At 26.7% G+C, this 12343-nt stretch overlaps 2 protein-coding genes across 3 annotated transcripts in view; both read left to right on the plus strand.

Annotated features, from left to right (window-relative positions):
- Positions 1–2819, plus strand: part of LOC126896106 (nucleolar protein 8-like) — a 4704-nt gene extending 1885 nt beyond the window's left edge. For both annotated transcript variants that reach the window (XM_050668582.1, XM_050668583.1), the window contains exons 3-8: positions 541–659; positions 794–976; positions 1152–1339; positions 1560–1801; positions 2174–2395; positions 2457–2819. In XM_050668582.1, the coding sequence (XP_050524539.1) occupies positions 541–659; positions 794–976; positions 1152–1339; positions 1560–1801; positions 2174–2395; positions 2457–2728 (1226 nt within the window). In that variant the 3' untranslated portion in view covers positions 2729–2819. The remainder of the gene's footprint in view (positions 1–540; positions 660–793; positions 977–1151; positions 1340–1559; positions 1802–2173; positions 2396–2456) is intronic.
- Positions 2820–7350: 4531 nt separating this feature from the next.
- Positions 7351–11586, plus strand: LOC126896097 (heat shock protein 83). Its single transcript, XM_050668561.1, has 3 exons — positions 7351–7519; positions 9124–9395; positions 9453–11586. Exons 2-3 carry the CDS (start codon positions 9127–9129, stop codon positions 11368–11370), a joined length of 2187 nt encoding a protein of 728 aa, XP_050524518.1. The 5' UTR covers positions 7351–7519; positions 9124–9126; the 3' UTR covers positions 11371–11586.
- The last annotated feature ends 757 nt before the right edge of the window (positions 11587–12343 follow it).

The raw sequence follows: 12343 nt of genomic DNA on the forward strand, positions 1-12343 counted from the left end.
ATTTAACTTTATAATGCTATAACTTATTGAAAAGTTTATGGATCCACACAATTTTTTTATGAGAAATAATATTTTTTAATAAACCCTTTTTCATTCGACATACTTTATCTTAATCGAGATATTAATAAGGAACCAGCAGATCAAGTAGCTTTTGGAATAAAACACCAATTTTTTTAAAATTAAACACTATCTAAAGATTTGCATCGAAGCGTTTATTTTTGATAGTGATTTTAATCACTGTCAGATATCATTATACTTGATCTAACTATGCCACGTCACCACTGTGCCGCGACCCCCCTGTGCTGGGTTTTTTTTTTTTTGAAAATACATTTAATTGCATGAATAGTTATGTTATGGTATAAAAAAATCTAACTGAAATAATAAATTTATAAAGATGTTGTTAGAAAAATTTACTATTGTAATTACAAAAGCATTGCTAAACAATTTCAAAAGTTTCAGTTAACACTTTTATCCACTGATCACTTCAATTATAATTATGTTTTATTTTATAATATTGATGATTCATTTTATATTTCATAGACTTAAATAATGAAGATAAAAAAAAAAACCAAGAAGCTGAAACCAAACGCCAGAAAGCTTTGGCTGAAAAGTGGGATAAACTACAAAATCAAAAAACAACTATTGCTAATGCATTAAAAGTTAGTTTAATATAGTTATTTGAATTTAATAAATATATTATTTTCAAAAACTATATTTGTAGAAAAACTAGAGTATTTTTCTTTAAATTAATTAATTAAATTAAACATTCACTGATAGAATGTATTTGATTCAGGGTGAATCCATTAACAAAAAGATAAAATTTGATGAAGATGGAAGTGAAGAATTAGCTTCAAATACAATTAAGCCATCTAAAAAAATGTCCTTATTTGAAGATGAGCCAAATGAAACTACTAATGAAGAATTTGTCTCAAATTTTAAACTTAAATTAAAATTTGATGGTGAAAAGGGTCAAAAAGTAAATAAGAAATTTATCAATTAATAGTTAAAAATGTATCTAAATCCTCAATGTTACTTTATATTCATTTACATAAGTTAAACATCAGCTATTTCACTTTATTAAAGAATTGTTGTATTCCTACCTATGTGTAGGAAAAATAAAATTTTATCATAATTTTTTTAATGTGTTTTAGTTGTTTAAAATGCAAACAACCAAATCTACTGGTGATAATCGTTTCTTAATGGATAAACGCTTTTTTGATGAACAAGAAATGACTGAAAAAATTAATGATAATGAAATAGAAAAACAAATGAATATTTTAGAAGATGTTGTTGGCCGATCATTAACTAAACCTAAGAAAGATATAATGGAAGATAGAATGTATATTTAGATTATATATTATTGAAATAATAAATTATTTTATATATTATTACTAGAAATATTAATAACTAACATTATTTTTAATTTAAAACAAAATTCTTCTTCTCCAAAAAAAAAAAAAGTTTCTAAAACTAGTATCATTTCAATATTATTAATTATTTTCCTTGATTAAACATAATATATTTTCACTTGTTCAATTTATATTATTAAAATTTTTCAGGTTTAATATGGTAAGATATGACCCAACTCAAGAAGAACATAAAATATATATTAAAGATAAACCTGATTTACCTAAACAAAAACGGTCAAAAAAACAAAAACCAAAAGTTGAAGAACAAAAAATTGTTTCTGAACCAATTATAGACACACAAAAATATTTTAAAGTTGAAAATAAATTGAAAGATGTATTTAGCAATGAAAATCAATTTCGTTTAACTAGTTTATTTCCAACACCACATAAAAGTATGTAATAGATAAATAAATATGTGCACATATCCATGAAAATTAAGATATTCTGAAAAAAAGTCACCTTAAACCAACCCTTAACTATTAAGAATTATTTTATAATTATTATTAACCAAATAACAACATAATATATACATAAAACTACAATATATCTCATACCCCCCTCCAAAAAAATACTGTGTTTTAGTTTAAAACAATAACTTTTACAAAATCAATTGCATTGTTAAAAAAACATGTTGATTAAGCAATTCTAATTTAAGAGTACCTTTGACTACCAATTTTTGATAATTGACTAAATGTTCATACATTTATCAAAAAAACTTTTTTTTTTTAAATTTACTTTAAATGGATATTTTTTATTTATTACAGGTGAAATTGACAGAAATGAATATCAAACAAAAAAAATAACTAAACATAAAAAAATATTAGGAAAAAATCCTTTTATTGATGATTCTAGTGATTCTGATAATGAAGAAGAAATTGAAAATAAAGATAATACAATCACTGATATACCATCAGAAAAATTGTTAGGTTCAAGAGGTGTTTGGAGAGAATCATTCTTTTTTAAAATTAATGACTCGAGGTTTAAAGGTAATTCAAAAATATTTTGTGGTTTCAATTTCATTTTTAATGATTCTGCTTTTTTTTTAAGATGCTGAAGAATTCTATGATCCTAAACACAATAAAAATACATATTCTGGTAGTCAAGACCCAAGATTTATAAAAAAACGAGAATTACTGAGAGAATTTTTGAAAACTAAAGATAAAAGACACAGAAGAGAATTAGGCAAAAAAATGTTCAGTAAGAAATTAGGAGGTACCCACAATAGTTCAGATAAAACAAAGAAAAATAAAGTTATCAAGAGTAAAAAGTTATTCTCTAATAAGAATCACAGAATAACTAAAAAAAAGAAATTGAAATAGTATTTTATATATGTTGGAGCCTAATTGTTAATTTTATTTTATTCAATGGACAAAAATTTGCTTTTTAATAAAAATAAATCTATTCTGTTTATTTTAACAATTTTTATTTAAGGAATTAATGAAAAATTATTAATTTGCAATTTTAAACTTTATAAACCTAAGTGTTGCAATAATTTACTTATTAACCCACTATAAATTTATAATTTTGACTGAAGTAATTTTGATTTTTTAAACTAGTCAATCTTTAATTATTTCAAACAGCAATTATTTTGATAAACAAAGTGATTAAATAACTATGCCTCATATATTATATTTAAAATTATAAAGCATATTGTAATTTTTTCTTTTTTAGAAATTAAAAGTATCCTATATCCTATAATTTTCAAAAAAATGTAGTCCTATCGGTGGGGATAAAATTTTTTTGAAAAAGAGGTTCATTCCCTTCAAAATAATAACTCTTAAGTATTTTAAATGAAAACATGTTTAATTAAGTTAAAAATAATATCACAATCTAACTATATAAAATGAAGAATTAGTGCGGTTAGTTCTATGAAAATACCATATTTATTTTTTAGTGATGTAATACGTTTCGTTCATTACATAATAACTGAATCGGTTATTTGTGAAACAACATTAAGTCAAATTATTATTTATAAAAAAATGCAAAGAGTATAAAAATAATAAATATAATTTCAAATATTAATTCTTAACATTTTATTGATAGAAACAAATCTTTTCTACTTCATCAAGTAATAAATTGAAATGCAACAAGTCCATATTTTTTGGAAATTAATATGCAACATTTGTTTAAAACTGATGTTATAGTATAAAATAATAAATTTGATTACAAAAAGCTAGTTTTTTGATATTATGTTTAACTTTTCTTTTTTTAACAATCATTTTAGAAACATTTGAGTTGGGGCTTTAGGGCCCAAGACCCCATAATGTGAAATGAGCCTCCCTAAAATATATTGTAATTTAATGTTGGATAATACTTCTGCAAGTAAAGATAACATAACAATAACAGTAAATAATAATAAGAACTCAAGTAACTTGAATAGCCAGGGAGACAACAAAGAAAATACTTCCTTTAAAGTTTTCTACAAACAATCGTTCTTAATTAAATTTTTAAATTCAAGAACGGTTGTAGAAATGAATGTTGAAGGAAGAAGAGATAGAGGAAGACCAAAAAAGAGATGGAGAGATGTTATTGAATGCGATATGAGGACAGCTTATGTGAGCGTAGAAGATGTGGGAGATCGTATCAAGTGGAAGTTTAGGATAAGGGTGGCCGACCCCAAGTAGTTGGAATTAAGGCGAGGAAAAAGAAGAACGAAGAAGAAATCCATAATATAAAAAAATAGTTCATACGTCAATTTAAAGAGTTTTACTGATCAATTAATCTAATAATAAATAATTAAAAACTTAACTTATACAATTTTTATGTATGAAGCGGTACATATTTACATAACTACGTGTAGGAATCTAAGAAATGGTCACCTTTCATAGAGAAGACTGTCATTTAAGAAATTGAAATTGACATCCTTAAAAGGTATATGGCATGAACATAAAAAATACTTCATGATTTATAAATTGAGAGACACGTCGAACTAAAAGAAATCAATAAAAAAAGTGAATAATATTACTTTTTTTTTCAATTAAGTGGTTTGGTTCAAGTAAATCACTCTGTATAATAACTATACTTTGTATATAGTTATCATACAGGCTGATTAATGAACATATTATTATTATTTTCCTTTAATTTTTATTTTTAATAAAAATAAATAAACATTTTTATTTTCTAACTTTTATACAATTTTAAAATAAGTATTTTCATATAAAAATGTTTGATGAGTCGGTAATAACTTTAGGATACAACATATTGAGTTACAAACATTTTAATACAATCAATGTATGTGTACCGCCGGTGGGTACAGCTCGTGCTGGTGTATGTGCTCTCCACTTGCATTACATACCCACTCTATGTATTAAAAAATGCTTATAACTCAATAATTACTTATCCTATAGTTGTTATTGATCCATCAAAATTTTTACAAGAAAATGTCTATTTTGGAAAAATAAAAATTGTTATTTCATTTTTATTAAAGAATAATGAAAATTATATTTTTAATGTAGTCAAAAACTGTAAAAATTATTAAAAATAAAAGTAACGTAAAATATCACTGATTCAAAAGTTATAAAAGATATTATTTATGACTCAAGATCGTTTTAATTTAATATTTAAAAACATTAATTTCCTTGTATGTGTGACGATATTTTTTAGTTCACAAACATCTTTACATATGAGTGCGTGTATATAACCAAAAGATCTTTTTTTGTAAATGGATAATCATAATATAATTTAATGACAAATCGCAAATTTATAAAAAGTCCAGTGTTTTTATTTATTGAAATAAAATTGTCCAGCAAACTAATCTACTTGCTGATGATTGCAGTATCTAACTTCAATTTGCTAAACATTTTAAGTCTTTTGTCTAAGCATTATTTACCAGGAAGTTTTTATTCTGTTCTGATCTTAAACTATATTCACAGTATTATTAACTATATTATCGGTATCCGTCTCACATGTTACCAGTATTCTTACTATTATGTTGATCATTTTAAAATTAGCTGCCTGACATGAGTAAGTCCTACGCTACACCTTTCTCAGAACAACCCTATTTATTTATACTTTCTGAACCGTGTCTGATCAATTATAACTTAACAGGTATTCTACAAGAGTCCCCATGGACTCTAATTTAGTGTCAAGCACTTCATTCTATCCTATGCATAGAGTAGATGTAGAGCCTGACACGAATTTAGAGGTGTCGTTATAATATCCTGAGATTGTTACAAGCATATTATTGGCTTTAGTGAGAGATGCATTAAAATGGAGCTTAAATTTTAAATTTAGATCGCCTTTATCGATATCGGATTAGGTGGACTATCTTTAATCTCACAACAAGTAACATATTCTTTTTATTTCATTAAAATTGCAACTGACTCGATTTTATTAAAACCTCGCGAATCGTCGAAATACCTTCGTGAGTTCTATCGAAAGTATTCAAAAATCGCTTTCGCAGTTAGACTCTAAAACAACTATACTACATGAGCAATCGTCTTTATCATACAGTCATGAGCATAACCGTTAACACTAATGTCTGTAGACAAGTGCTGTTTAGTTTACATGTTTTATTTAAAATTATCCATCCTAAAGGTATCCTACAAGTGGTATGGACGAGTCAACTGTTGATTAACTCAACATTGACGACTTTTGTTTTGTCATATGAAATAATTTTATCTAATAGAATTGTTTTTTTTAATTTAATGACAATAAGACATCACATACATCACACAATAAGTTTATAAATTTTTGTTAACCATAATATCACAAATAATGATAAAAGTGAAATATTTTTGATAGAATTTTGCTGTGCAGTGTAAGCGTGCACATTTGATTAGTAAAAGCTCTTTTTGTTTAATTTTATTAACTGGATTGTTTTTTAAATTTAGCCGGTTGTGTAGAAAATATATTACCTAAGAATTGTTGTGCATAAACCCTCTTAATTTTTAAAAAGAGGTTACATGCTTCAAACTACATAATAATTGTATTGTTAAATTATTTATCAGTCTTCAGAAATATGTTCATAGACGTATTTTATTAATTTTTAGTTAACTATTTTTCATTAACAATAGGTGTGAATGTGGTTAATAAAATTAATTAATAGATCGTTACTCATCTTAGCTGGCTATGATATGAAGCTTAGCGCACGTCTGTTCTACTAACGTCTTATAGAAGTTTTTTTATTAATGCCAAAGTAAATCTGCATTAAAAAAATTTTAAAGATGCAAATTGTATGGCAATTTTAAAAATATATCATGTTTCCTGACAAGTTTCATTATTTTTTTAAGTTGTTATATTCATTAATTAACCATAGATTTTGTTTATTATTAATCGTAATTTTATTTTTTAGTAAATTTTGGACATTAGATATAACAATCTAAAACGTTTTTAAGAATCTTTGAGACCCCCCTCGATAAATGTTTAAAATCTATCACAGATAATAATTAAGACCAACAATTTTCTTAAAATGTGTAGATTAAATATTTTGTTTTAAAAGATGAAAAGAAAATCTGAAAACATCATAAAAATTGAAACGGTTCGTTAAAATGTTGATGAAATATTATAATGTCATTATACACGAGATGATCAAATTTTTATCATTAAGTATTACAATAAAATTATTGCCGAATGTTAAAAAAACAAAAATATTAATTATAAGATTTATAAAATACGTTGTTTTAAGTTATGTATTTGGTACGCTCTGTACATCGAGTTGAGTGTCCCTCAAATCGAATAGAATCTTCTAGAAGTTTCTCGATATTATTGTAGCGGCACGAAAACGCAAGTGATTATGACGTTAATCAAAAGACCCAACTTGCACAGTTTTTATAAATCTCCACATCGCTGTGTAACGTTGCAGCACTGTGCACCATCGTACCGTGTTAAATCAAGGATTGTTTCCCGTTCACTGTTCTTACCACGTGGTGCCCCTGGTTAAAGGTTTTTGACTATTGTTGCGGGGCCGTAGAATATTCGAGAACCGGCGCATGCAGGTTATAAAACGCAAAGGGAAGTACTCGTTGATCATTTACAAATTCAACGCTACTTTGTGCACACTTGTTTAGCGATATACCACTGCGATTACACTTTTATTGTTCAATTTCAAAGTTCCATACAAATATATTTTATTTTAATTCACTTCTTGTATTCATTACTTATCATCAAACGTAAGTATCAATTAACTTATTAGTAAAAGGTTGTTTCTATTGTCTTAGCATACTCTTAATTGTAATTCGTGCAACGTGTTAATCACGATTTTTGCAATGAATGTTGAATTTATTTTATTAACATATTTAGTTAATTTAAATTTACTTAGTTCTTTTTATAAGTACATTTTTAATATATTTATACTAGAGTTAATAGAGTAATATTTTGTAATTTATTTCTACATTTACTTAAGTGGCCAATTTTGTTTACTGTTACTTAAAATGAGTTTGTCTAATTAACTATGCAGTTATTTCACCGGCGTTAATTTTGAATGTTCAGTTTTGAGTGACATTTATTAATTAACTTTCCTATCAAATTGTCTGAATATCTTTCAGATTACTATTATTTTATGTTAAATTTGATAAAATGTGTTTTTTTATATTTTAATGTTAAATTTATGATTACGTAAAGGCCCTAAATAAAAGTACTTTAACTCCATTTTTACTTTAACTTTCATTTTCGTGTTTCAGGAAAGCTAATCATTTATATAAAGTAGTTTTATTCATTTCTATGTTTTATTTTTATAAAATTCTTATTTATTAATTCCATAATAAGTATTGACTAATATAAACTATTAAATTGTCAAACTTTTTATATTACAGTTTTTCTTATAAATGAAATTTTTTTAGACTTCATTTCTGGGAAACTGTTGCATTTTGACATAATTCTCTTGATAAAATATATTTTAACTCAAATTATGACTTAATTGTCCGGCATCGGTATTAGGCTTACGCTATCAGGCACTGACAAGTTTTTGTCTACTTTTATGTATAAATAAATAATGATGTTATTAATTTATTTTTAAGATTTCGGTAAAATTAACTTCTTAATACTTCTAGTTAATTTAAAAGTTAATATCGATTTGAATTATAAGTTTAAGAATTTTTTGGAGCCAATATTATCAAAACATGACATGACATTTTAGATATTCTGCATTTTAATAATATTTTGTTTACATTCTGATTTTTCATCAATATAGTGAGAGTTAAAGAAATAAATTTTTTTTTTATTAATTCCAATTGGCTAAAAGTTACATATCTCTTCGTTGGGGCCATCGATGTTTATATATATTGATTTTGTTCTCATTACTTCTTGTGCAATTCATTATTACTTTATTTATTTTTAACATTCTCTTTGAAAAGCTACACTTGTGTAGAGAAGACTGAATACCTATATAACTGTACAATGTAATATCACTCTATATGTATGCATTAAGGTACGATGCGCTCTTAGACTGAGTTAAGTAAGCCATCTACTTGCCCTATTTCATTGAGTATTGGACTTATATTTTGATAGTTTTAATTGTAACCCTCTTATTAATAAAACAAAAGCCTTTAAATCATTTTAATCAATTAATAATTATCTAGGTGTTTTATTATTCATGAAATAATTAAAGAACTTCTTATAATTTTTAGTTACATAGTTTTATATATTTGTAAAAGTCTAAAGCTTAGGTGTATCTAGCTAATCCAAATTTGCACTGTATGTTTTTGTTCTCTCATATTTTATTATCAGGGAAATTGTTTTATTGTTTTTTTTTTAATTATTATTTTTTCTATTTTAGAAGATGCCTGAAGACGTAACTATGTCTCAAGCTGAAGATGTGGAAACTTTTGCTTTCCAAGCTGAGATTGCTCAGCTTATGTCTTTGATCATCAATACCTTTTATTCAAACAAAGAAATCTTTTTGCGAGAATTGGTATCCAATTCATCTGATGCTCTAGACAAAATCCGTTATGAGTCTTTGACTGACCCCTCCAAATTGGAATCTGGCAAAGATTTGCATATCAAAATTATTCCTAACCAAGAAGATAGAACTTTAACTATCATTGATACGTAAGTATTATAAAATATCTTCTAAGCATTTGTATTTATTTTAATTATTTATTTTAGTGGTATTGGTATGACAAAAGCTGATCTTGTCAACAATTTGGGAACAATTGCTAAATCAGGAACCAAAGCATTCATGGAAGCACTTCAAGCTGGAGCTGATATTTCTATGATTGGTCAATTTGGTGTTGGTTTCTATTCTGCATACTTGGTTGCTGACAAAGTCACTGTTGTTTCCAAACACAATGATGATGAGCAATATTTGTGGGAATCTGCTGCTGGTGGTTCATTCACTATTCGTCCTGATCCAGGTGAACCACTTGGCCGTGGTACCAAAATTGTCCTTCACATTAAAGAAGACCAAACTGAATTCCTTCAACAAGAAAAGATTACTGGTATTGTTAAGAAGCACTCACAATTTATTGGATATCCAATTAAATTGATTGTCGAAAATGAACGTACCAAAGAAGTAAGCGATGATGAAGCTGAAGAAGAAAAGAAAGAAGAAGGAGAAGGTGGTGAAGGTGAAGAAGATAAGAAACCTAAAATTGAAGATGTTGGTGAAGATGAAGACGAAGATAAAAAAGATGAAGACAAAGATAAGAAAAAGAAGAAAACCATTAAAGAAAAGTATTTGGATGAAGAAGTGTTGAATAAAACAAAACCCATCTGGACCCGAAACCCAGATGATATTAGCCAAGATGAATATGGTGAATTCTACAAATCTCTGACCAATGACTGGGAAGATCATTTAGCTGTTAAACACTTCTCAGTTGAAGGTCAACTTGAATTCAGAGCCTTGTTATTTATCCCAAAACGTGCACCTTATGATATGTTTGAAAATAAGAAAAAGAAGAACAATATCAAGTTATATGTACGACGTGTGTTCATCATGGATAACTGTGAAGATCTCATGCCTGAATATTTGAACTTTATCAAGGGAGTTGTTGACAGTGAAGATCTTCCATTAAATATTTCTCGTGAAATGCTCCAACAAAACAAAATTCTCAAGGTGATTCGTAAGAATTTGGTTAAGAAATGTTTAGAATTGTTTGAAGAACTAGCCGAAGACAAAGATAACTACAAGAAGTTGTATGAACAATTCAGCAAGAACTTGAAACTTGGAATACACGAAGACAGTCAAAACAGAAAGAAACTCTCAGATTTATTGAGATTCCACACATCTGCTAGTGGTGATGAAGCATGTTCTTTGAAGGATTATGTTGCTCGTATGAAGGAAAATCAAACTCACATTTACTACATCACAGGTGAAAGCCGTGAACAAGTTTCCAACTCATCCTTTGTAGAAAGAGTCAAGAAGCGTGGATTTGAAGTAATTTACATGACTGAACCAATCGATGAATATGTTGTTCAACAAATGAAAGAGTATGATGGTAAGAACTTGGTATCAGTCACTAAGGAAGGATTAGACTTACCTGAGACTGATGAAGAGAAGAAGAAGCGCGAAGAAGACCAAACTAAATTCGAAAAATTATGCAAAGTTGTTAAAGATATTTTGGACAAGAAAGTTGAAAAAGTTGTTATTAGTAACAGATTAGTTGAATCTCCTTGTTGTATTGTCACTTCTCAATATGGTTGGACTGCTAACATGGAGCGTATTATGAAAGCCCAAGCACTAAGAGATTCATCTACCATGGGTTACATGTCAGCTAAAAAACATCTTGAAGTCAACCCAGATCACCCTATTATTGAAACGCTTAGACAAAAAGCTGAAGCTGATTCCAATGACAAAGCTGTCAGAGATTTGGTGATGTTGTTGTTCGAAACTAGTTTGTTGTCATCTGGTTTTGGACTTGAAGATCCACAAGTTCATGCTTCTAGAATCCACAGAATGATCAAATTAGGATTGGGAATTGATGAAGATTTACCATTAGTTGAAGAAAAGATTGCTGAAGTTGACACGACACCAGCTGTAGATGTTGATACTGAAGATTCATCACGTATGGAAGAAGTTGATTAGATTTTTACCAAGTGAATTTATTATGAAAATACATTTTCCTATATTTTTATTGTTATTATTTTGAGACTGATTTGTCTAACTTTCTCTTTTTTTTTTTTTTTTACTTCTAATATGTTCCAATAAATACGCACTAAGCATTTTATAGTTTATGTATAGCAATGTATTCAGATCAAACCTTTTAAATGCGTATGTATGTTAACTTTGAAGTAACTTATTTATAATTCTGTTCTTCTTGTATTGAGTGGTTATAGAAATATACATGGAAACATTTTTGTAAAAAAAAAATTTTATTATTTGATTTACTCAAATTTTAAGTTTGAACTAATTTTATACCAAATATTGTTGATATTAAGTATTTTTAAAAATTACTAGTTGATAAAAAGGTTTATGTTATAGCTGTTGGATCTTCACTTTGAACAAAGTGAGTGGTAAAAGTACAATTTGAAGTATCACATTTAAATATTGATCTTTTGCAGTTAACTTAATTTTTTGAAATTGAATTATTAATTTTAATAGTGATTTATAACTGATAACTACACATGGTTATTATTTGGTTTAAAATAAACTGATCTGAAATTATTTTATTCTAAAAAAGACATCACTTATTTGAATAGTAATAGTTATATGTAACTTGTCTGATAATTTGGTAATTGAACAAATTCTGTGATTCTTATAAGTTCTAAATAAAAAGAAAGTATTTTAGAAAATAATTGATTTCTAACATTTTGTTGTGAACTTTTGTCAGTGAATCACAAAATTGTTAATAGAACTTAAAAATGGGGTGAGAACATATACTGTATCTTCTTATATTTTGGTTACATTTTTATAGTATCTTACTTGAGTAGTAGGTGTAATACCTGATGTATTTTGAAGTTACTTTTAAAAATCTACACAAAATTTAGTTGCTATACTTCAAATAATTTAAAATTTTATTATGTAATAATATTATATTGTAATAATATATTATATTAAG

This window comes from Daktulosphaira vitifoliae, unplaced genomic scaffold, assembly GCF_025091365.1.
Source record: "Daktulosphaira vitifoliae isolate Bord-2020 unplaced genomic scaffold, ASM2509136v1 Scaffold_1, whole genome shotgun sequence".
Classification (NCBI taxonomy): domain Eukaryota; kingdom Metazoa; phylum Arthropoda; class Insecta; order Hemiptera; family Phylloxeridae; genus Daktulosphaira; species Daktulosphaira vitifoliae.

Bases quoted from the DNA above. Each gene is read 5' to 3' on its own strand.
- LOC126896097 (XM_050668561.1), top strand. From the start codon at position 9,127: ATGCCTGAAGACGTAACTATGTCTCAAGCTGAAGATGTGGAAACTTTT. The intron at 9,396-9,452 runs GTAAGTATTATA...TATTTATTTTAG, and splicing joins ACTTTAACTATCATTGATAC to TGGTATTGGTATGACAAAAG.